Genomic DNA, 22,024 nt, shown 5'->3' with positions numbered 1-22,024 from the left:
TCCTTGGCCACCTAATGAATTTTTCATTGTACGCCTTCAAAACCGCTGCTCTCCATATGGTTGTACTGGCTAGACAGAGAAGACGTTCAGTGACAGCTTAAAGGGTCCCTTCTCTGAATGAATTATGGCTGACTCTTGTATGCTCCCAAATTTCATTGATCACTTTGACGCATGCTTTTTCACAGAGGCTCTTACCCTGGCTCTTCAGTCTGGGGCCCTGAGCTCTTTTTAAACGCTGGGTTTGAAGCTAATCTGGTTTTAAGGCTGCAGACCTGCTTGGATTGAGGCACTTTTCTTTGCACAATGAGGGGTAATTCCTGTCCCTAGATACTGAATAAAACGGCTGTGTGTGTATGAGCATGTGTGACCTGAGGTAATGTCACATTGAGATTTTTGAGCAGTACAACTGGGTTCAAACCTTCACAAACATACTGAGACATGCATGTGTGTCCATACTCACTCACAAGAAAGATAACAAAGCACATTTCCTTTCTATTTTGTATTTGCTAAACAGCTAAATAATGGTGAAATGAATGAAACAACAACAATTCTGAGATGCAGATATAGGGGAGGAAATAAATCCAAAGAAATTTTGTTTCTGTATAAAACTGTTTAATGTACTCCAGTATGTACATATCAAATCTACAAAATATGCACAATGTTAAAATATTATCAGTTATTTACCCCTCACTCAGTTTTGCATCATAGCCCTTATTATATACAATCCCAGACCATCTGTAACCAATTTTTAAATAGGGTACATACAGGATATAGCGAACATATCACAATGCAGATGGACCAAACAATTTACACAACATACCAATATCACCAAGTTAAAAAAAATAAACAGCAAATGCATGTTAAAATATTAATCTGTATTTAATCACATTATAATAATGTTTGTGCGAAGCAGTTACCAGTGTAACATGAGGTTAAAGTACAGTACAGTTTTAGACCTACAGTCTAGGGCTGGGGTCATGCACCCTCTATTCCAGTTCAATCAATTAACAACAAAAAGTTGTGACAGGACCATTGACAGGACCATTGACCACTGATTGACTTCTTTCCCCCACTGTGACCTGAACTGAGAGTGAAATGACCCCAGCCCGGATGTAGTCGAGGTCAGGCATGTGTGCTCTTCTACGTTTGGTTATGAGAAAAAGACTAGATTTATTCAGGCTGGCCAAACTGTCCATGTTGGAGAATGTTTTCATTAATCCAATCTTCCTTAATTCACCACCTCCCCATCAATAAATAAATGTTTATCATTTATTTGCAGTTTTCTACTGGTGCAAAAATCACTGCAACTCCCCAAAGGGGACAACAAAATGATGAGAATTTGACTGCACCTCTAGGCTGTCCCAAGGGTGTCAGTGAGAGACATTTTCTGTTACATTCGACTGACTCTTAACAGACAAAATTAGATTCATTTCGCTTTAACACAAGAGCAATACTTGTCAAGGGATGTGCTTTTTCCCTTGTGCTTATAGCAATGTTTTGGCATCATTTCTGAAAGCTTAAAAGTCTGAATGGCACTTCTGCTTCTTTTTATCTGTATACACAATGTTACAATTGTTGCTCCTTGCGCACACAAAAAAGTCAAAGACACAACTTTGACGTTCAAACAGTGCTGAACACAAACTACTTCTTTTGTGAAGAAGTGCCAAATCCTGAAGGCAACACTGATTACATAACCCTCATCCCTCTTCATTGGTAAATTCATAATGACTTTTGAAGGTTGTTGTAGCCTATATACTGCAAACCCACTCACTGCAGTGAAACCTGGAGGTAATGCAGCAGAGGTTTAGAAACCCTGCCGTCTGTTTAGTCTGAACCTCTCATGCTCATGATGATGACAAAACACCAATTAAGCCTAAATTGATCTTATTGTTCATTTACTGATGTTGAGGGCACAGACAGATTACAGGATTTTAGGGATTTTCTTTCCTTTTCGTATGAAATCTGTTTATACTGCAGGGTTTTGCTGCTGTCACCCTACACAAGAGGCAACTGTGCAGATATACTTTCATCAGGCTGATGTCTCCATGAGTAGGCACCGTTGGGTCGAGGATGAAGAGGCAGAGAAGGTTAAGCCATGTGGACAAGACTGTTCCTGCTTGTTCCTGTTGTATTAGATCCAAGGCTTCTTGTTTGTCAACTCAGTGTTGTCAACAAAAGCCCCACTGGCTGACACTCTTGAGCCAGACGTCCAACAGAGACAAAGACAAAGAGCAGATGGGGTTAGTTTGTATGGTAAGCAGGAACGATGGTAAAGCTTATCCCAAAAAGGCAGCAAGTGTATGGACACCAACAGAGGAGGCTGTTGCATGTCAGGTACCCATCCCTGCATCAGAAAGGATAAAGTGACTGTCAGATGATTCTCCTCACCCCACAATAGGGCTCTGAATATAAAGGGTGAGGGGACTCATCCAGCCAGGTGGTCAAGCATTTACCAATGGAGGAAAAAAGGAAATACAATGTTGTGTCTGCCTCTAATAACCACGTCATGGTGGCGGGGGCAGTCTCACGTCGAGCAAGTTGTAAGCGAAGATGTTCCAGAAGACAGCGCAGAGCACAAACAAGGTGTAGACACAGAAAAAGATCCAAAACAGGGACTGCTCCTGGAGTCGCTGCTCGTAGTTCTGTAGGATCACCACACCGAGCGTCAGACCCACCACGACCCCTCCCAGGTGTGCTACAAAGCTGGGGTTGGGGCACGGAGGGAAGGCTGGAGGGTAGAACCGTAGCCACACTGCCCGACCAAACTCTACACTCACTACAAGCAGAAAGAAAGAGAGAGAAATATATGATGTGAGTAAGCACGTTGTCCATGGTTATCAAAAACTATTACTGGGTCACTGAGCTACAGTTTTGTTCAAGACAGTCTACGCTGATCTTTTATGATAAACTGCATTGGTAAAAGCTTCCTGTGTAAAATCCTACTATTTATATTCCTCACCTCTCTACTTTTACAAATTTCCTGGCTCAATGCCATGCAGCTACTGAACAATATAGGTCAAGAGCAAGCATGCCCTTTAGTTGAAATACACAAGAAGGCTGACCTAGTTTTATCCTAAATGATCTAAATAAAACAAAAAACTAAGGAGGTACCTTCCAGACTACGGCCCTTTTCCTATTAGACATTCACATTGGACACATTAGACATTCACCATGGGCAGATGTTACACCACCAGAAAGTTTAAAATTATTATATACCTCTGTGGGAAAATGCTATACCTCTGCTATCAGACCACATTCTAGTGGTGGTATTAAAATTAAAAGTTCAACTCCTGTGGTGAATAAATAAGTATTTAAGTCTATTCTATAATTTTCTTATTGTCAACAAATCCAATGAAAAGACCAGAACCAACAACAAATTGATCCTCCTAACAAGTACAGTCTGTGTAGCCAAAGCCTGATATAGCTTATGCCATCACTGTTGCCCAAAAACTAAAAACACATCAAAATAAAATAAAACAAAATAAACAGAAAGCATTATCCTCAACAGGAATAAATGGGCTTGGAAAGTGCCACAGACAGGGTAGAGAAGTTGTAAAAAAACAGAAAAACAGATTTAATGCATTGCTAGTTTTTCCACAGGATTTGTTGACAATAACAAATAGAGAATATAGAATGTTGCTAATATGATCCTTTAAGCTGAGTTGAAAGTCAAGTGCGGCCACTTTATTCAGACTTACTGCAAACCAGAGCCATGGCCATCCGGAATAACTTAAACTGACACTTCATTCCCGACCAATTCTACAGACAGAGAGAGAAAGAGAAGGATGGAGAATTCATGAGAAATTGTTCTAATTCTGGAGATAAAGACTGGAAAAACTGTGCATGAAGGTCAAGTCTCTCTCAGACACACATACATGCTGACATTACATGACATGAGATCACGCCCTCTGTCTCAATTCATGTCAATTTTGAAAGCCCCACAGACACTGACCCCCAATCTGTGGTTGCTGAGGGAGATAATATGATTTCAGTTGAGAGGAGGACGAAAATCTCCTCCATCTGGACCCCAAGAACGATGTGGTGGATATGGAAGGGTACATAATGAGCACCTTATTACATATAATAGAGGTTGACCTTGAGTGCCTGTTGCCAAATGTGTGTGTGATGTCAGACACAGAGGAAGGGTGGGAATGGGTTGGGTTTTAAGCCAAATAGAGCAAGCATAGATGAAAAAGGACAGCACAGAGCCAAGGGAATGGGGTGGGATGTCTTCACATGCTGTCACACAAACATGTGCGCTTGCTTACACACTTTTCAGATCTTTGAGGGGGGAAAAGGAAACACTGATGTTGTGGAATGTATGGCATCTGTAGATAGAGCAGCACCTGCTGGGCCCCTAAAACAGGCTGCTTTGATGATGTGGCAATGCTCTTTAGTGACAGGACAACTGAGTGAAATGATAATCATCTACACCCAGATGCACATACATATGAAATAACTTACCATCACTACGTTGGCCAAGTGTGCTGAGACCAGGGCATACACTCCCCCAGATGACCCAACCACAGGAGCCGTCATATCAGTGACAGACACTGCCAGAGACCCTGTAATGATGAGAAAAATCATAGGTCACTCATACCAAACAACAAATTATGAGAGAAGGTCGAAGGTAAGAAGGTTGTGGGGTCACCAAAATTAAAATACTGACGATATTACAATGTAAAGTTGTTTAGATTAAAAACAAAATCAGTAATGTTTCATTACATTAGAGGTGCAAATCTCCCCCTTGTGCTTCCCTGTTGAGCTGCAGTGGAAGCAACAGAAAAAGGGAAATTTGTAACATCAGGACATCAACTTGATTTGACTACTTTGGACAATTCAAGCCTCATAATTATCTCAGACAAACTTTCAAAAACATTTTTTCACAGGAGGACTGTGGATTTTGTGCTTCCATTTTTATTGAAAGCACATTAAGAAAGAATCTCGTCATGGTCAGTACAGACATGAAGAATGAATATAGCAAGGAAAATCTGTTACAGTTTTCATACAGGCACCTGACAATTGCTTGAAGACACAACTTTAAGAATTATGAACCCGTCTTTCACAGTGCTTAGAAATAGAAATTCGAACTACAATTTGCACAACAGGACAACTCATGATATAACTGAAAGCTCCGAAACAGCTAAACAACCTTGTTGTGAGATTGATCAATTTGGGGATGAATGGATAAAAACAGTATAGTGTGTGTACATTTTCTATAACAATATGCAAAGAAAGTGACACCATACCACTTCAAATATATATACCAACTTGAGTCTGAGCTTTCACTTTTCAGAGGGTCACACTGGCAGACGCTGTGACTAACTGACTAATTCAAACTGTTTTTTATACTAGCTGTGGTCATTTGTGCATTGAAAACATCTATTTTGTATGGCATAAAGGAAGCTTTGCTACTCACTATTGAATGTGGGTCTATTATAAATAGGCCCCCATGAATAAAGGTTGGTTCATACTGTACCAGCACACACTGGGTGCACATTTTATGTAAAACGAATTAATTCATACAAATTGGGCAGTTGCAAACAGAAAATTGCTCTCTATAGCACCTTGGTACCAATTCATCACAGGCACAAAAGATCCAATCAAGCATTCAAAACTTTAAATATGGGATATTCAGAAACTCTCCAAAGATTTGTTCTCACTGCAGTCTATGTGCAAAAGACAGAATAAAAGAAAAAAAGAAATAGAGAAATGCATAGTCGGACTATTAAACTACCCAAACACACCCCCCTCTCACTCTCTTTCTTTCCCTTACTTTCTATTCTTCATTTCTTAGTGTATCATTTCCTTCTCTTCTCGCCATGGCACTGACCTGTGTACATTATTGATGCTTAGTATATGAGAGACTACTCCCCATACTGCATAGGAGAGCACATGAAGCTGTTGATGAATGGTCTTCTACTTTCTCTATCCATCTTTGTCTTTCTTTCTTACTGTCTCATAAATATAAATGTATGACCAGTTGCCTTTGTTTTTAATGCAGAATGGGGAGACACAGTGGACGGTCCTGAGGGAATTCAGTGATGTGGAAAGAAAACTGCTCTTGGTGTGCACATACAGTACAGTCCTAATAATAGTTATGTTTTCAATCATTATAATACATGTTGTCATTTTCCTCATTGGCATCAAGACGGAAGAGAAACACACACTCACACACTTACATAAGCATATTACGGGAAATGGTTTCCTCTCACTTAACTAACGGCACACATGCAGATACACACAAGTTGTTGAGGGGATACTGGATTCAAGAATCAAGACTATTAACTTTGGAAAAGAAGAAGAAAACACTTTAAATCAAGAATCAACATTGGCTTTAATTGTGACCTCAACAATGGAACTGAAGGGAATACTGAAAAAAAGATTCCAATCCCCCCGTACAGACACTCAAACACCTCTGTCTTTAGCAACTGTGTCTAGGTGACCTCCATCCCATAATTCACTTGGTTTAATAACATTATTTTAGTACTGTAGTTGCCAGTGCACACAAACACACTCAGACATGGGCATGGTCTCTCACAGTACCTCTGCAGGCCCCAAGAGACCTGTAGTTTTACGAGTATGAAGTGGCATCTCATTTATTGTGGCTGTTCATCCACACTGGAGACAAAGGAAGCACGGATATGAGGTGAATTAATAATATACATCAGCACTCAGCACTCATAAAGGGAACAAATCAACAGTTTGGCTGCATGCTGAGCTGAATACACAAAGTCATCATAGTAGAATTTTGTATATTGATTGTGTGGGGCTGTGTGATTTCACTCTCTCCCACAGAGACTCTGTTCTTGCCTTTATTGTCTGAATGTCTGTTTTTCTGTCTGATCCTCTGCTGCTGTACCCTCGTTTTTGACTGTTGCTGCACCTGTCTGATGCTAACTGTGTGTGTAGACTTGTTTTATTTTGTCTGTGTACTTGTCTGCTGTCTATAGTCCATTGTTTCCATTAAAGTGTCAGAGTGTGTGCTGGGTGTCGAGGGTCATCAACCTCTCTCCGACTCATTACTTGACCTTTGAACTTTGCCCTAACCTCTGTGTATGCCAGCTGAGCCCCACTGTCGCTTGTTTTTGTTTTCTTCATACTATCTGGTATTTTTTGTGTGTATCAAATTCAAATTCAATGTTTGTGTAACTAACTGTGAAGCACTTGATAAAAATGATCAAGGATTGAAACTTGCAATAAAGGGGTGATATTTTACAGCTGCATCAGAAATCCCTGTTATATAAGATGATAATATGAATTTTTATATAATATAAAATGATAATACATTTTAAACAGTAAATTTCATTGGGACTATTTTCCATCCTTCTATATGGTTTACTATCCAATAGAAGTCAGTGTGTTGTAAAAATAGTCACACATAAAACTGGAGCCTGTAAAAATGGATGCCTATCTACTAAACGATAAGTCGCCTTATCACATTCACCACTTGTTGTTAAATGTTATATAATCTGAGGAGAGAAATGTGACTTTGGCTGGAGTGCTTCTGCAGCCAAATTGAAAGAAAAAAAAATCCAGCCAAACACAACGAACCAAAACATCACAGGAAAAACAACCAGAGCGTGCCTCCTCTCTTCCGCTGGTGGTCGATATCTAATTAAAACTGCAGACGGGTGTGCCTGTGTGTGTACATAAATGTGTGTGATTTATGGTGCGTCTCCTCATTTCACTGTGAGGTTAATGCTACAGGCCGCCACAGCTGGTATCCCCAGGGTATTTGTCACTGACCCCTGCATGGCACGCACACACACACACACACACACACACACAAACACAAACACACACACACACACACACACACACACAGATGGAGACTCATAGATCGAGAGAGTGAAAATGAGACATAATTTTCATGAATATTAAAAAAAATGTCTTTGCTTTTTCCAGTAACAAAATATTTCAGAGTTATTTCAGAGTTATGCAAAAGCTAAAAAAAAAAGTGTCACCCATGGTCACTAAAAATGTTTTTAAAAAATAGTAATATTTGGTTTAGTGGTGGAAACACCAGTGTGGATTAGTGTGTACTGATTCAGTAAAGTAAAGACATAACAGTGATCACACACACACGGAAATGCAGACTCATTGTGTCAGCAGAAGAGGGCTAAACACTGAAATTGCACCAGTGTCTGGGGTTGATAGGGAAGCAGGACATTTCGTTCAAAGCTGTGTGTCTGCTCTCTCTTTCTTATTTGTAGTTGCTTACTTGGTTTCTCCAAAATCTCACCCACATCCTCTTCTCTCCCATCTCCGTGTTTCTCATATCCTGATTTCCGCTCCTAAATCTCTTAGGCTTATTAACACTTATGAATTCATCTTCCATCCTCTGTCTCTTCTCTCTCTCTTCATCCCTACTTCACACACTGCCCCCTTTCTGTTTCAATATTATCGTGTGTGTGTGTGTGTGTGTGTGTGTGTGTGCATGTGTGTGCGTGTGTGTGCGTGTGTGTTTGTCTTGACTGAGCTCCATTTGAGATGGCTCTCTTTACTCTGCCCTATTATACATGACCATAGGGGGATGAGGGGGCTTTGATGGGGCACTGACGACCCCCTGTATCCCACCACGTCTGGTAGGAGGACTGAAACACAAAGCCAGTGCTGTGCCATCTGTCCTAAACACACCACACACACGCTCAATTTTTCTCATTGACCAGTATCAACCAACATCCTGGCTGGAACCTGATAGGCTGTTGAATACATAAAAAACACACAACAAGCAGATGGAACAACAGTGGAAGGGGAAAAAACATAAAGAGTGTGTTTTTGTCTCTGGGATGGAGTGTGTGCGAGTGTGTAGATAAGAGAGACGGAAATGTTTGTTGAGATTGTGAATATGTGCGAGTGTGTCAGTGTGTTTGTACCCACCTGCCAGCACACCACACACATAGACTAGTCCGATCCTCAGGGCTCCATGGACCATTTCGAGAGGGACTCCAACCAGAAGCTGCATGGCCATGTTCAGGCTCAAGTGTTCAATCCTGTAACACACACACACACACACACACACACACACAGTCTCATTGTTGGCATTGCTAGATACAAGTATGAACCAACATTGTGAGAGTCAAAAAACATATTTATACATTTGTAATGCGTAAAATATTTGCAGGTGCTCTTTTTAAGTTTTGAAACACAGGAAGAAAGACAGAGAGTGGACAGCTGAAGAGTGGGTGAGTCTGACTAGTGTTCACTAAGGTTTGTTTTCTTTAAATTTTAGTTTTAACAGCTGGGAATTATGTGTGTAGCAAAGTTGTAGACAAGATTACATGGGTTATGGATGTATGTGCGTGAATTTAGAACAAATAGAAAAAACACACATTTTTTGACCAATAATGAAAACAATAGTAGAGGAAATTCTTAAGCAAATAGTCAGTTGTATTTCACACACCAAAATGATTTTAAAATAATAAGATTCAGACCAGTTATAGAGTGTACGAGTGTGCAGTGTTAGGTTTCTAGTATATTCCATCATCACCATCCTGTTCCCTACAAGACTATTATTAGGCTTGCCCACGCACACACACACAGACACACACACATACACACACACACACACACACACACACACACACACACACACACACACACACACACACACACACACACACACACAGAACATCTGCTCCTTCATCAAATCACACTCACACTATTGTGGCTATCAACAGATAATCATCAACATACTCCAGTGCACTCAAACATTACATATAAACAGACACAGGGGCACCCGACACACACACAAAAATCACACTCATACACACAGAAATGCTCTTGCAGAATCACACACATGCACACACAGCACAATAGGAAGATAAAAGAGCTGTGGGGCTGCTGTAAATTCATCCAAAAGCCCCTCATGGCTTGTGTTTCAGTATGATGACTGTAAGCAAGGGATACGTTGTTCACACACACACACAGAGAGACATATTCCCTGTGCCCTTCATGGCTGGAGAGTCCTTCCAGCCAATCCTCAGTCAGCAGTGCAGACAAATTTGGGTGTCACAGCAGAATCCAAAAGGACAGCAGCTAGCATAATCCAGCTTTTCAGCCTCTCTCTCTTCCTCTTTCTATCTTCACTCTCTTCAGTAACATTTTCTCTCTTTTCTCTGTTTCTGTCTGAATGATACTGTCATCTCCGTTTCACATTTGCTGAAAGACAAATGAGAGAGGCAAAGATAACTTTCAGGAGTCTCCTTTTTTCCACTCGTTTGACAGTTTGACAGACTCAACTGGTGAATGCAGTGAGTCTTGACGGCTCGTTCTCAACAAAACAAACAACATCTGCATCATTATAGAAATGAAAACAAACATTCTCCTAACAAATGAGCACACACACACACACACATACACACACAATTTTCTCAATACAAGCAGGAAAAACACTAGACAGGGCCAATAATCTATTTAGTTTGAAATAAACCAGCCACCTAAACTACAATGTGCGGCACAGAGGATTGTTCCAGTGATCAGAGAGACAATGGGGGTTATTGATTAGCTGGGAGAGGCCTGTCCGAATGCACAAGGACAACTCCACTCCAGATAACAGCAGTTATCTATTTCTATATTGCTAATGAGGCTGTGAGGGATGGGCTGCACTGTCTGGCAGATTTGTGGATACCCATGAGAGGTCCTATTGTGTCCACATGACCATGGTCTGTCAGGGCGCTCAACGAAAGCACTGTTTAATCTTCTCCTTTTTTTATCACCCGCTCACCAAAGTACAGCTGAACTTTTTAAGTGCTAAACTTGGCACAACTAACTCCCACGTCTCAGCTGCGTCAAACTGATGAATACACTATAATGCACTTCTGAAAAAGAAAAGAGAAGTGACGCAAATTGGACTGCTTTCCAAACAAGGAGAATTATTTATGAGAAACAAAACAATGGATGCCGAACAAGTCAACATTCAAAAGTATTCCATCAATTTCGCATCACACTTGTAACAGTGTTGGACTCACAATGAACAATAAAAAAGGATCAAAATCAATACAGCAGAACCAGAAATATTGTCTTTTTGTATTCCACACATTCCTATTGCTTGTCAAAACCTGGCATCTGCATTACTCGCAATGTAACTCAACTTAATTCACGCAACTGTACAGATTCAGGTGTAGTAACTGCTAATGTAACTTCAAGCTACTAGCCTGAAGCTGAGGTGAGGAGCGGGCTAAGGAGGTCTGGTAACTTCACCTCCTTCTAACTCCACAGTGTAGACTGATGTAAAGATGTAGCAAGGTGTAACCATTGGTTTCCATTGGAGCTGGTTTGAAGCACAGAGTTGCTGCTTATGGTTATGTCATGGATGCTGTTGCACCTATTAAAACTAAGACAACCTTGAGCAGACAGAAAACACCATGGAGGAACACTATGATAAAGGCTTTAAAAACAGAATGCAGGAAAGCAGAGCGTAAGTGGAGAAAAACTAAACTTCAAATTCACCTTGACCTCTACAAACAAAGTCTTTGTAATTTTAACTATGAGTTACTCAAGGCTAGACAGCAACACTTTTCTGAAATTATTAAGAACATCAACAACACTCGTACTGTGTTTGCTACGGTTGATAAGCTTACAAAACCCCTTAAATAGATAGCTCCAGAACTCCTTTCCACAGAAAAATGCAATGCTTTTTCAGTGAAAAAATCCAGTCCATAAGGTTAAATATCAACACAAAACAATAAAATGGTGCAGGGGTCAGTTCTTGGACCCCTTCTGTTCAGTCTATATATGTTGCCTTTGGGTCAAATTCTGCAGAACTCTAATTTAAACTATCACAGTTATGCAGATGACACACAGATATACCTAGCACTGTCTCCAGATGACTACAGTCCAATACAGTCACTGTGTCACTGTTTAGAGCAAGTAACAAACTGGATGAACCAAAATGTCCTTCAATTAAATCAGGACAAAACTGAGGTCATTGTTTTTGGCAATAAAGAGAAGAGGATTGCTGTCAGTAAACATCTCGAGTCACTCTCTCTAAAAACTAGGGACCAAGTCTGAAACCTTGGCGTGCTGATAGACTCACACTTTCTGCTACTGGTCTACAAATCACTAAATGGTTTAGGTCCAGAATACATGAATGACATGTTAGTAGAATATAAACCCAGTAGAGCTCTGAGATCTACTGACTCAGGTCAGATAGTGGAGCCCAGAGTTCAAACTAAACATGGTGAAGCAGCTTTTAGCTGTTATGCTGTACACATGTATTTCTGAAATTGCATGTTTTTATGATTTTTATTTCCAATTCTTACTGTTAAATGCTTGTTTTATGTAAAGCACATTGAGTTGCCATTGTGTATTGAAATGCGCTATATAAATAAAGCTGCAGCAAATATCAAGGCCTATTGTAGGTCTTCAAGTCTTAAGAGCAATGATATCCAAAATGGCCACCCTCACACTTAATGTTAAAAACAAATATTGACTTTGTATTTCTAGAGAGAAGTCACTTAGTCAATTAGAGCAAGCATCTAGTGTCCATCAGCAGCATTGCACTTATGTCACCATGGTATTTGCCACTTGCTCCACATCCACAGATTTTTTACATTTTCAAACTTGTAGTCTTCAGCCCTATGTTTCCTTAAAGGACTTTATATAACTTTTCTCAAACATACAGACTTTGAAGGGTAAAATCTACAGAGTTCCCCCCACATTTATTACTTTAAGCCAAACTTGCTTTTATAACATTGAGAAATGGACAAAAGAAGGCCAAATGCAACTGGAAATTAATCTTTCACTGCAAAAAGCTGTCCCAGCTGCCATAGACACGTCGCTTTTGTGTGTGTGACACAGAGCGAGAGAGAAAAAGACGGTAGGGCATGGTGCTCTCATGAGGTTTGTTTTTGGGGGCTGATATTTACACTCTGTTTTAGAACTGAGATTCGGAAAGGATCAGTGCTGCTAAGCTGTTGACGGGATTACACGGTGTGTACATGTGTGCATGTGTGTGCATGCAAGTGAATCTCTGAAAAGACACTGTGCATGGCCATGAGCGGTGGGTGTTGAATAGTGATAGGAAGGTTATATTTGAAGTATAATCTTCAAGGTTCAAAGTGGACCAAAAATGGTTTAACAAAGCTGTGCAATAACTTATACTGATATTAAAGGTTGCTCAGTATTCATAAAATTTGAATCCGTTTGTTCGAAAAGATCAAACATATATCAGCATTTTGTAGACTTGGAATCATTTAGTGCAGCTCCACCACCCTGGCTGGACACATATTGCAGACATTGAGTTGGCGAGCATCCCATAGAAGCAGCAATCAACGTAAAACCACAGGGGATGAGATTTCACTTGTGACTGAACCTATTCTGGTTTAACAGGAGCCAGCTGTGAGATTCAGAGATGAAAAGAGGAATATCACACCATGATGGAAGAGCATCAGTGAGACGAGCTTAGCATATATAGATGATAATCAATATACCAATTTCACATAAAATGTGACACATTAGTGGAGCTCTTTGTCAAAATAATTTCTTCATAACATAAGTTGATATTGCATCACAGCAGAAGAGGATGAAGATATTCTTCCTGGAATTTGTACGTGAGGACTTTAAAATTTCACGATTTTCATGAGATAAGGTTGTGAGGCCTGGAATGTCAAGATTATTTCCTCACTTCAATATAATCAAAATAAGTCAGAAACACCACTTCCCCCTAACTTTCTCTCCCTTTCTAGCTTAGTATATGTTAAACAGTTTTTACTTTTTTTAAATAAATTGATCCATATAAGACTTCTTTTACAGTCAGTATGTCCCTTTGTAAGTAGTTCATAGTAACATTAAACATCCCACCTGCCTTATTCTATCCCTCAGTTCATCACTTGTAGTTTATGTATACACTGTACAGTCATGTCTGTCAGTGTGTCTGTCAGTGTGTCTGTCAGTGTGTCTGTCAGCGTCTCCCAGCTCTCCTAATTAAATGATCACTTTATTAGTTCTCACTATTGCCTGAGGCTACATTTACCTAGAAGGGCAATTATGATGGAGAAAATGAGAGGGAGGGATACTCTAGCCCACAAGATTATTTGTCCCTTGTTTGTTTGTTTTGTAACTTCACATACTCTGAATTGACTGAATATTATGAACTGCATCCAAAGACTTGTTGGCAACTTAGAATCCCTCTTTTGCCCAAAGGATAAGATAAGGAAGCTCCTCTTCTTTATCTGCATTTCTTTTTCATGACTAAATATTATCTAATTATTTTCAGTTTATGAATAACAACAGACGGATGACTTAATATTACATTGAGGCTTTTTCAGGATTCAAAATCTGGATGCTGGTCATATTAAATTCTAACAGACAAATGTGAACTCACCCAGTGTGCATGAAAATGTAGGTGAGGTACCTCCAGGCCTGGGCCCGGAGCTGTGGGTGGTAAGGCAGGGGACTCTTGAGGAATGATGGACTGGACACCTGCAGGACCAAGCGGTCCAGGTGGCAGCCATAGTACATGAAAACAGCAACCTGGAAGAGCACAGGCAAAAATTAATTAATAAATACATCACAATAAATACCATGAAATACTGCTTGGCATCAAAAATCAGTAAATGAATCACCCCAGTAATTAGATGAATGTTGAACACAGACTTTATTTATGCATCAAGAGTTATCAAATTAACTACATTAACTGGGGGAGGACGTGCAGTCGAATAAAAATCCCAAAGGATCAACAAGCTCAAGAGTTAATTGTTTTGAAGTACTTCGTATTATTTTACCACAGATAACAACATTGATTCTCTACTGGACTTTTTAATTGTATTACATAAATACACAATACAAAATACAATAATACACGATGACTTTTAGTAATCATTATTGCCACAACATTTGATATAATGCAAAACCTTTACACAGTTCTTTAAAGTTATCTGCATGTGCGTCAGGGTACAAACCAAATTGGGACCCACTCATCAAAACATTGCTTCTATTGCCCCTAGTGGTCAAAACATTTTACCTTTAATACCTTTAATTACCTTTAATTACCTTTAATTAACAGGAAGGTATATAGGTCTGTCTATTCTATGTAGCTTACCTCTGCAATGGTGATAGCCAGGATGAGCCAGGGTGGGGGGCAATAAGTGTAGCTGTCAAAGTACCACTTGCGGTCGACCTCGCGGGGCAGTGTCTCATAGGCGACATGTCGGACTAGTCGTTGGGACAGTCCCAAACCAACCTCATCTCTGAGACTGCAGCCTTTAAGCTGCCTGCTGCCCTGGAGAATGGCCCTCCGGAAACTGTTGGAGCGTTTGTTACTCATCTGTAGGAAGAGAGAATGGTAAAGGGGGGTGAAACGGAGGTAGAGTGAGGATGTGGAGGAAGAGATGGGAGAAGGAAGGGGAGTGAAAAGCAAGGCCAGGAAGGAAGAAAGAAGAGGGAGGGGAGGGCACCAGGGGAAGTTGAGAGGGGTGAAGTGACGGTTAGAGATTTCGACTGCTTTACTTTTGCTACTTGATATGATTTTATTTTAGTAACCAAATCCAGTATACCCACAAATTAATTGTTACTTTTAACATACAAAAAATTAAAGATATAGATTATTTTGTAACATTTAATGTACTACTGAAGCCTAAACACACACAGGCACTCTACTCTTGGTACAGACCACACAAATACAAACACACACACACACACACCAATCCTCCTCAGTCAAGCACACTGGCAGACCCCTCCTCACTGTGGCAACAAAATGCCAGCATCATCACCTAGCAACCACCAAACCCCTCTCTGTCTATGAAGACTTCATTTACAAACATATGCAGAATATGTTCATTTTTAAGAGGCAGGGACTTCACAAGCAGTTCATCATTCAGAAGCTTTCAGTTATAAAAGATCCTGTCAGTGAGGGTTTTTTTCCTTAATTTTTTACCTTATGAAATGACTCTCCTGCTTTCATTTCAAAAGCACTGTCTTCTATTTTGATTTGGTGCAATTATTTTCCAAGCTTAGCCGTGACATTTTTCAAATCGTGTGCATCTCATTTTGAAACGCTCCACACACTCTACAAATTACAGAAATATAATGGCATTTAAAACACACACACACACACACACACACACACACACACACACACACACACACACACACACACACACATTTTTGTTGAACATACATGCTCAACAAACAGCCAATAAAAAAACTGTCTACAGAGAGGATTAGAAATGTTTTTTGTAGCTAAATCTCATGTTAAAATTATTCATGGATCTCTCTTAGAAAAGAAACTTGTCTTTTTTGAATTTCAGATTCAGAAATGATAAGAGTCCTCACATTTATTTTCTTACTCTAAAACAACTGTTGAGAATGTACTCATCAGACAACGTTATTACAACTCGAGCCAATAAAGGATCACAAAGTTATCACATACAGTGGTAGACATTTTTAGTAAGTTTTTGAGGGGTCACAATTCAGTATCACTGCAACAAGCAGGTAAAAAATGTGAGAATAAAAAGTAATTGGATGCTTCAGCTGCTGGTTTGGGAAACATGTTATTTTTATCAACTGCTGACATAAAATAAAAAGGGGACACAATGAAATAGAAATAATATTACTAATCCTGGAAAGGGTGATATGCAATGTATGTCCAATGTAATTCCACTCAAAATAAAGAAATAATAATGATGAGGGATATTTGAAAAAAGCTCCATGAAGCTTTAGCAATTTCTCTGTCTTTCATTACACTTGCTGTGTGTTTTTAAAGATTCTCCAAGACGATGCAATGACTCCTGTCCCAATTCTCTACTACTGTCTCCTTCCCTCCCTCTCTCCCTCTCACTGTCTGTCTGCCTCTCTCTCCCTCACCTTCCCCAATCGCTTTCCTGCTCTGCTCTGTTTATGTCACACTCCATAACTCAAATCTACTATTGAATTTGAGTCTCCAGGATCTTAGGAAGTCCAAATGTGTCAGTTAGTGGATGTTATTTTAAGGCAATAAAGATAGTTGATACTGTTTTCAGCAAGGGTAGAATAGATCAATTTAATGTGGCTAGTCGCTATAAAGGCTTACTAAATAGTGTATAATGGATGATATAACTCCAAAAGTTACAACTTTTACTCGCCTTAAAATGTTAATGACATTGTGCAGTAACAGAGCAGTAAGGATCATTCTGGTTTAAAGATAATGGGCTTAACTGTGAAAAGCTTAAAAAAACAAATGTACAATATCACAATTTAGTTATTTCAATCTGATGGAGTTGAAAACATGAGTACAACAACAAAAAACAAAAAAAGAAGACAGTGATAAGACGACAGATGTAAAATCAATATATCAATAAAAATCACTGTATGGACAGTTTGCTGATGGTTCTTCTGACTCTGTTTAATGAGACTTTTAGTGTCTCTGCAGGAATCACTGCTTGGAGATAAATTTCAGAAAAAGCCAATTATTTCAGCCTTTCTGTCAGACAGAGAGAACTGTGGGAAAATGATTAGGGGTTACCATGGTCGCTTCCAGACCGCACACTATAGAGTGTGAACACACACACACACACACACACACACACACACACACACACACACACACAGTTTGCACCACTATCCTTGTTAGGACATTGCATTGACTTCTGTTCATTCACGACAGCCTAACCCAAACGCTAATCCTGACAAAAACCAATTAATGCCTAACCCTAACCTAACATCAATTCAAACCTTGCTCCTAACTTTATCCAGTATCTCAGAAATTACATTACATTAGGACTGGGCTTTGGTCCCCATGAGGACTACTAGTCCCAACAAGGTTGATGTTTATACTAGAAAAGGTCCCAATGAGGTAGCAAAAACACGCACGCACACACACACAGACCTCCCCTCAGGCAGCCATGCTCCATAAAGACAGTCAATTCTTCGTGTGAAGTGACTGCAATTCCTTTCCTCTTTGTACGACACAAAAGAAAGAGTGACGTCTGTTTACCTACTGACAAGAGGAGAGGGGGAGAGGGGAGTAAAGGAGTTGAAGGGGACAAATAGGTCGACCAGCTAGAGACAATTTCCCTGTTTGATTAATGGAAAACAGAATCAGAGGAGAGGGACAGAGCAGAGAGATGTAACCAAGAAACAAAGACAAAGACAGAGCGACAAATAAAAAGGAGATAGAAGTGGACAGATGGAAGAGGGAAGCATAGAAAGATGATGAAGACTGGAAGAGAGGGACTGTGGACACCTGAGCATTACACCCATATGTTCATTTTTAAAGATCAATCAATCAATCTTTATTTGTATAGCGCCAAATCACAACAAAGTCACCTCAAGGCACTTTACACATAGAACAGTTCTAAACCGTACTCTTCAGGTTTTAATTTTAAAGAGACCCAACATTCCCACATGAGCAGGCACTTGGCGTATCGGCTCGGCTCGCTTGGAACCTCAGCAGAGCAGGTACTGAAAAAGTACCAGGTACCAGGTACTATCCCTAATGGAAACGCAAAAAAAAAGAGTAGAGTCGAGTGGAGTCAAGTCGAGTAGTGCTAGAACTGTATAGTGGAAAAGAGCCATTAGTGGGCGTTCAGTCTGAAAACAGCCCTGTGTTAAAATATGCAAGGGGCTGCAGTGAAGGGGGCTGGCTTTTTTCAAGTTCCACTGAGACTGTGAAATATAGTCCAGAAAGTCCAGTTTGAGTGAAAGATTTATAAGTTTTATTACTTATAAGATGTGAAACTACTTAAAAGTCTAAAATCTTTAATCACTTTATCTTTCTTGCAATATTTGTGAGGGAAGCCATAGAAAAACAGCGTCCATGTTACAAAGTAATCTACCAGGAATGTGTGCTTGCACATATTTAATTTGCCAATACAGAGTTGAGCTGGGAAAATTTAGCCAAGTTCTGCTTTTTTGCCATGGCCCTCTGTACTACCACTCCCGCTGGGTCCACAGGGTGGCTGCAAAGCATGTATTGTATCTCAACCAAAAAACATCAGAATCACGCATACACCATCCAAAACAGGACATACAAGAGTGGATACACACAGGCACATCATGAGCATTCCATAATTTCACTCCACTGAGGAAAAACAGACTGGTTGAACCAGTTTGTAGATATTTTAGGAAGTATAAACCATTTATAAAAGCCCATTTCAACCCAGGTCGCAAAGAAGGCAGCGATTCAGTGTGATGTATGAGAGGGAGTTAGACAGAGAGAGACATACCGACAATAAAAGAGAAAAGACATAGATAAGGAAGCAACAGCGGGGAAAAAAAGCTGAGAGTCTATGCAAAAGAATAGCGTCAAAGGTAAAGGTAAAGAGTGAGAGAAGATGGATAGAGGGAAGATGGGGTAAAGGGAGTGAGGGAGTGAGCAGTGGTTTGAATGCTGCCTGTGTCAGAGAAGTGAGCAGGCAATTACTGACAATCACATTGATGGAGGAGCTGTGGTGCAAAGGAGAGATGGCTCGACAAATAAACCCCTCGCAGTTTGTCTCTGTCTATAATGGCCCACCTCCTCTCCTCTCTATTCTTCCTTCGTTCCTTCCTTCTGTGGGGGCAGAAATGTACCAGCAGAGACCAGACATTGCTGATTAACCTGTAGGAATATTTATAACTCTCACTCAAGTTCCCAAATTGACCATGATCCTTTGATCTTTATCTTGAAGACCATGAATGTCTGCCCTTAGAAAGTCCATTATCTTGTATTTACATTCCTTACATTCCTTTCGATATTCATATGATATTTATGAGCCAAGTCGTAACATTTCCAATGAACTATGGTTGCATGCATGTAATACTTCTTAAAGATAACACACATTTAGACTTCAATATTGGCTCAAAAAAGGTGATCACTACCAAACCTCTGCATAAACTAAGTTTATGTTATTAGTATTTGTAACTAGTTATTAGTTTCTGTGACTACTGATTATTTTCATTACTGGTTAATTTGATTATTATTTTTCAATAGTTTTAACTATGAAATGTCTACAAATAAAAATACTGAAAAACTATTGATAAATGTAAAGATTATTTTCTTGATAAATCAGCTAATCATTTGGTATATAATTTTTAGTCTAAAAATAGTGACAAAAGCATCAATTTTTTTGCATCCAAACTGACACAATACAAAACCCAAAAATAAATACAGTGAGACAGCATTAGAGAGCTGGATCCAGCAAATGTTTTTTTTTCAGCATGAATAAGTTAACTGTTCAAAACATTACCATAATCATGAATACAAGTCGCATCAGTCTTTCATTCTTTCTTGTTTTCTTTCCTGCATGTATTACTCTCTGTGTTCAGCTTCTGTTGTGGCAGCATCCATGAATACAAAACCATTGCGGGGGGGGGGGGGGGGGGGGGCGCACACACAAAAAATGTGAATGTACAAACAGATACTCACACCCCATTTCTCTCTATCTCACTCTCAGAAGCACATCATAACCCACAGTGTGTCACGTCACTTGAATGGACCAGTGAAAACCAACAGCAAAAGGCCTTTTTACATTTTTCCAAGCTTCCAACAAGCCCATTCCTCACCCACTGTATCACACAATAAACAACTCTGGAATGAACAAGAGAGAAAGCATGAGATGGACATACTCACACTCACAAACAACAATGAATTCCGTACAGTCTCCACAGACGCACCCTTCCATCCCACCCCTCAGCCACCCAATAGTTATTGTTTACCACACAGCTACACCCACACCAAGAGGACGTCACACTGTCTTAGGTCAGCAGTTCAGCCTCCCATGAGGAACAGCAACAACAAAGTGAAAAACAGAAAATTTTATGAGGCAGCAAGCACAGCTGGAGATGCTTGAGTGAGACATTGGACAATCAGCAGCAGGCAGCAGTTTGAAGGTGAAACTGAAAGTGGGGCAAGGAGAGCGTTAGAGGGGAATTTATCACCAGACAGAGAGTCACTTCCTATTAGAAAGACTCTCCACTTTGTAGCTGAGGGGGATCTTGGAATATTGCTTCTAGGACTGGAATTTAAAAATGGAAAAAAAGTTTGATGTGTGACCAAACAGCAAGGTGCAGATAATAAGACAGTGAGGTTTCTAGCCACGCTAGCAGCTCTAGATTAGTCAATCGGTCCACCACATTGGTCAAGACTGAAATAAGTGAACACCTATTAGTTGGATTGCCATAAAATTGTGTTGATATTCATGATCCCCAGAAAATTATGCTATTTCCACACTTTCCTGATCCCAAATTCTCCTCTGGCATCTTCATGAGGTTGACATTTTTGGTTCTGAGTAAAATATCTCCAAATTTGAATAAAACATTCACGCCCGCCCTCAGGATGAATTGGAATAAATTTGATGATCCCATGACTTTTCCTCTAGTACCAGCACAAAGTCAAAACTAGAATGTGTTGAGTACTTAGGTTCATGACTAAAATCCTGCAAAATATTCCCATTGGCATCAGCTGTACTTTGAGTTAAGTGCTGATTAGCACGTATTAACATGCTGTAAGCATTGAGCTCCAGGCACTACTGTGTCTAAGTACAATATGGCCTATGGTACGGCCTCACAGAGCTGCTAGCAGAGACTCTTGTTCTAACATGAATTATACTACAGAATGACCAGAGTTTGAGATGGAAATTTAAACATAGATGTGGGTAAAGAGGTCCTAATAAACTATTGATTTCTGCTTAATATTAACATCAGCGAGTCTATAAAAGGTTAAAGTATCTCACCAGGTTGACAAAGTCCTGGTAACAGATCTTTCCATCAGCGTTACCATCGGCGAGGGCCAATAGGACTTCTAGTTTGTGGGGGTCAAGCTCAGAGCTGTGGGTCGCCAGCAGGTCCCTGAACCGCTCGGTACTGATGAAGCCCGAATTCTCTGGGTCATACTGCAGTTGAACACATACATAAACATATCATGCAAAATGATTAAGACTTTATTTAATGTGTTTTACTGGATGTTTTAAATAGAATAGACAGGAACACATCACCACGTCAAGCACACTAAACTACATGGTGTACAGTATCTTACAAACACAACACACATGCAGGATATCAGATAAGCACAAGATCTAAAAAATACACAAGAAGTTCATGAGCTGTTAATATACCTCAGTAC

At 39.9% G+C, this 22,024-nt stretch overlaps 1 protein-coding gene across 1 annotated transcript; it reads right to left on the bottom strand.

Annotated features, from left to right (window-relative positions):
- Nucleotides 1-1,964: 1,964 nt before the first annotated feature.
- rhbdl3 (rhomboid, veinlet-like 3 (Drosophila)) lies at nt 1,965-21,720 on the bottom strand. The gene is made up of 7 exons (XM_053332428.1): nt 21,636-21,720; nt 15,047-15,271; nt 14,330-14,478; nt 8,884-8,996; nt 4,465-4,565; nt 3,699-3,759; nt 1,965-2,776 (listed from the first exon to the last, which is right to left on the bottom strand). Exons 2-7 carry the CDS (start codon nt 15,269-15,271, stop codon nt 2,505-2,507), a joined length of 921 nt encoding a protein of 306 aa, XP_053188403.1. The 5' UTR covers nt 21,636-21,720; the 3' UTR covers nt 1,965-2,504.
- Between the last annotated feature and the right edge of the window lie 304 nt (nt 21,721-22,024).

Source organism: Scomber japonicus, chromosome 2, assembly GCF_027409825.1.
Source record: "Scomber japonicus isolate fScoJap1 chromosome 2, fScoJap1.pri, whole genome shotgun sequence".
NCBI lineage: Eukaryota > Metazoa > Chordata > Actinopteri > Scombriformes > Scombridae > Scomber > Scomber japonicus.
This window is presented reverse-complemented; position numbering and strand designations above follow the sequence as displayed.

What these genes read in the sequence shown, in the direction of transcription:
- rhbdl3 (XM_053332428.1), bottom strand. Translation starts at nt 15,271, where the DNA reads ATGAGTAACAAACGCTCCAACAGTTTCCGGAGGGCCATTCTCCAGGGC. An exon ending in TACATTTTCATGCACACTGG is followed by an intron (nt 8,997 to 14,329) that starts GTGAGTTCACAT and finishes TGTGTGTTACAG; the next exon opens with GATTGAACACTTGAGCCTGA. An exon ending in GGCCATGGCTCTGGTTTGCA is followed by an intron (nt 2,777 to 3,698) that starts GTAAGTCTGAAT and finishes TTCTGCTTGTAG; the next exon opens with TGAGTGTAGAGTTTGGTCGG.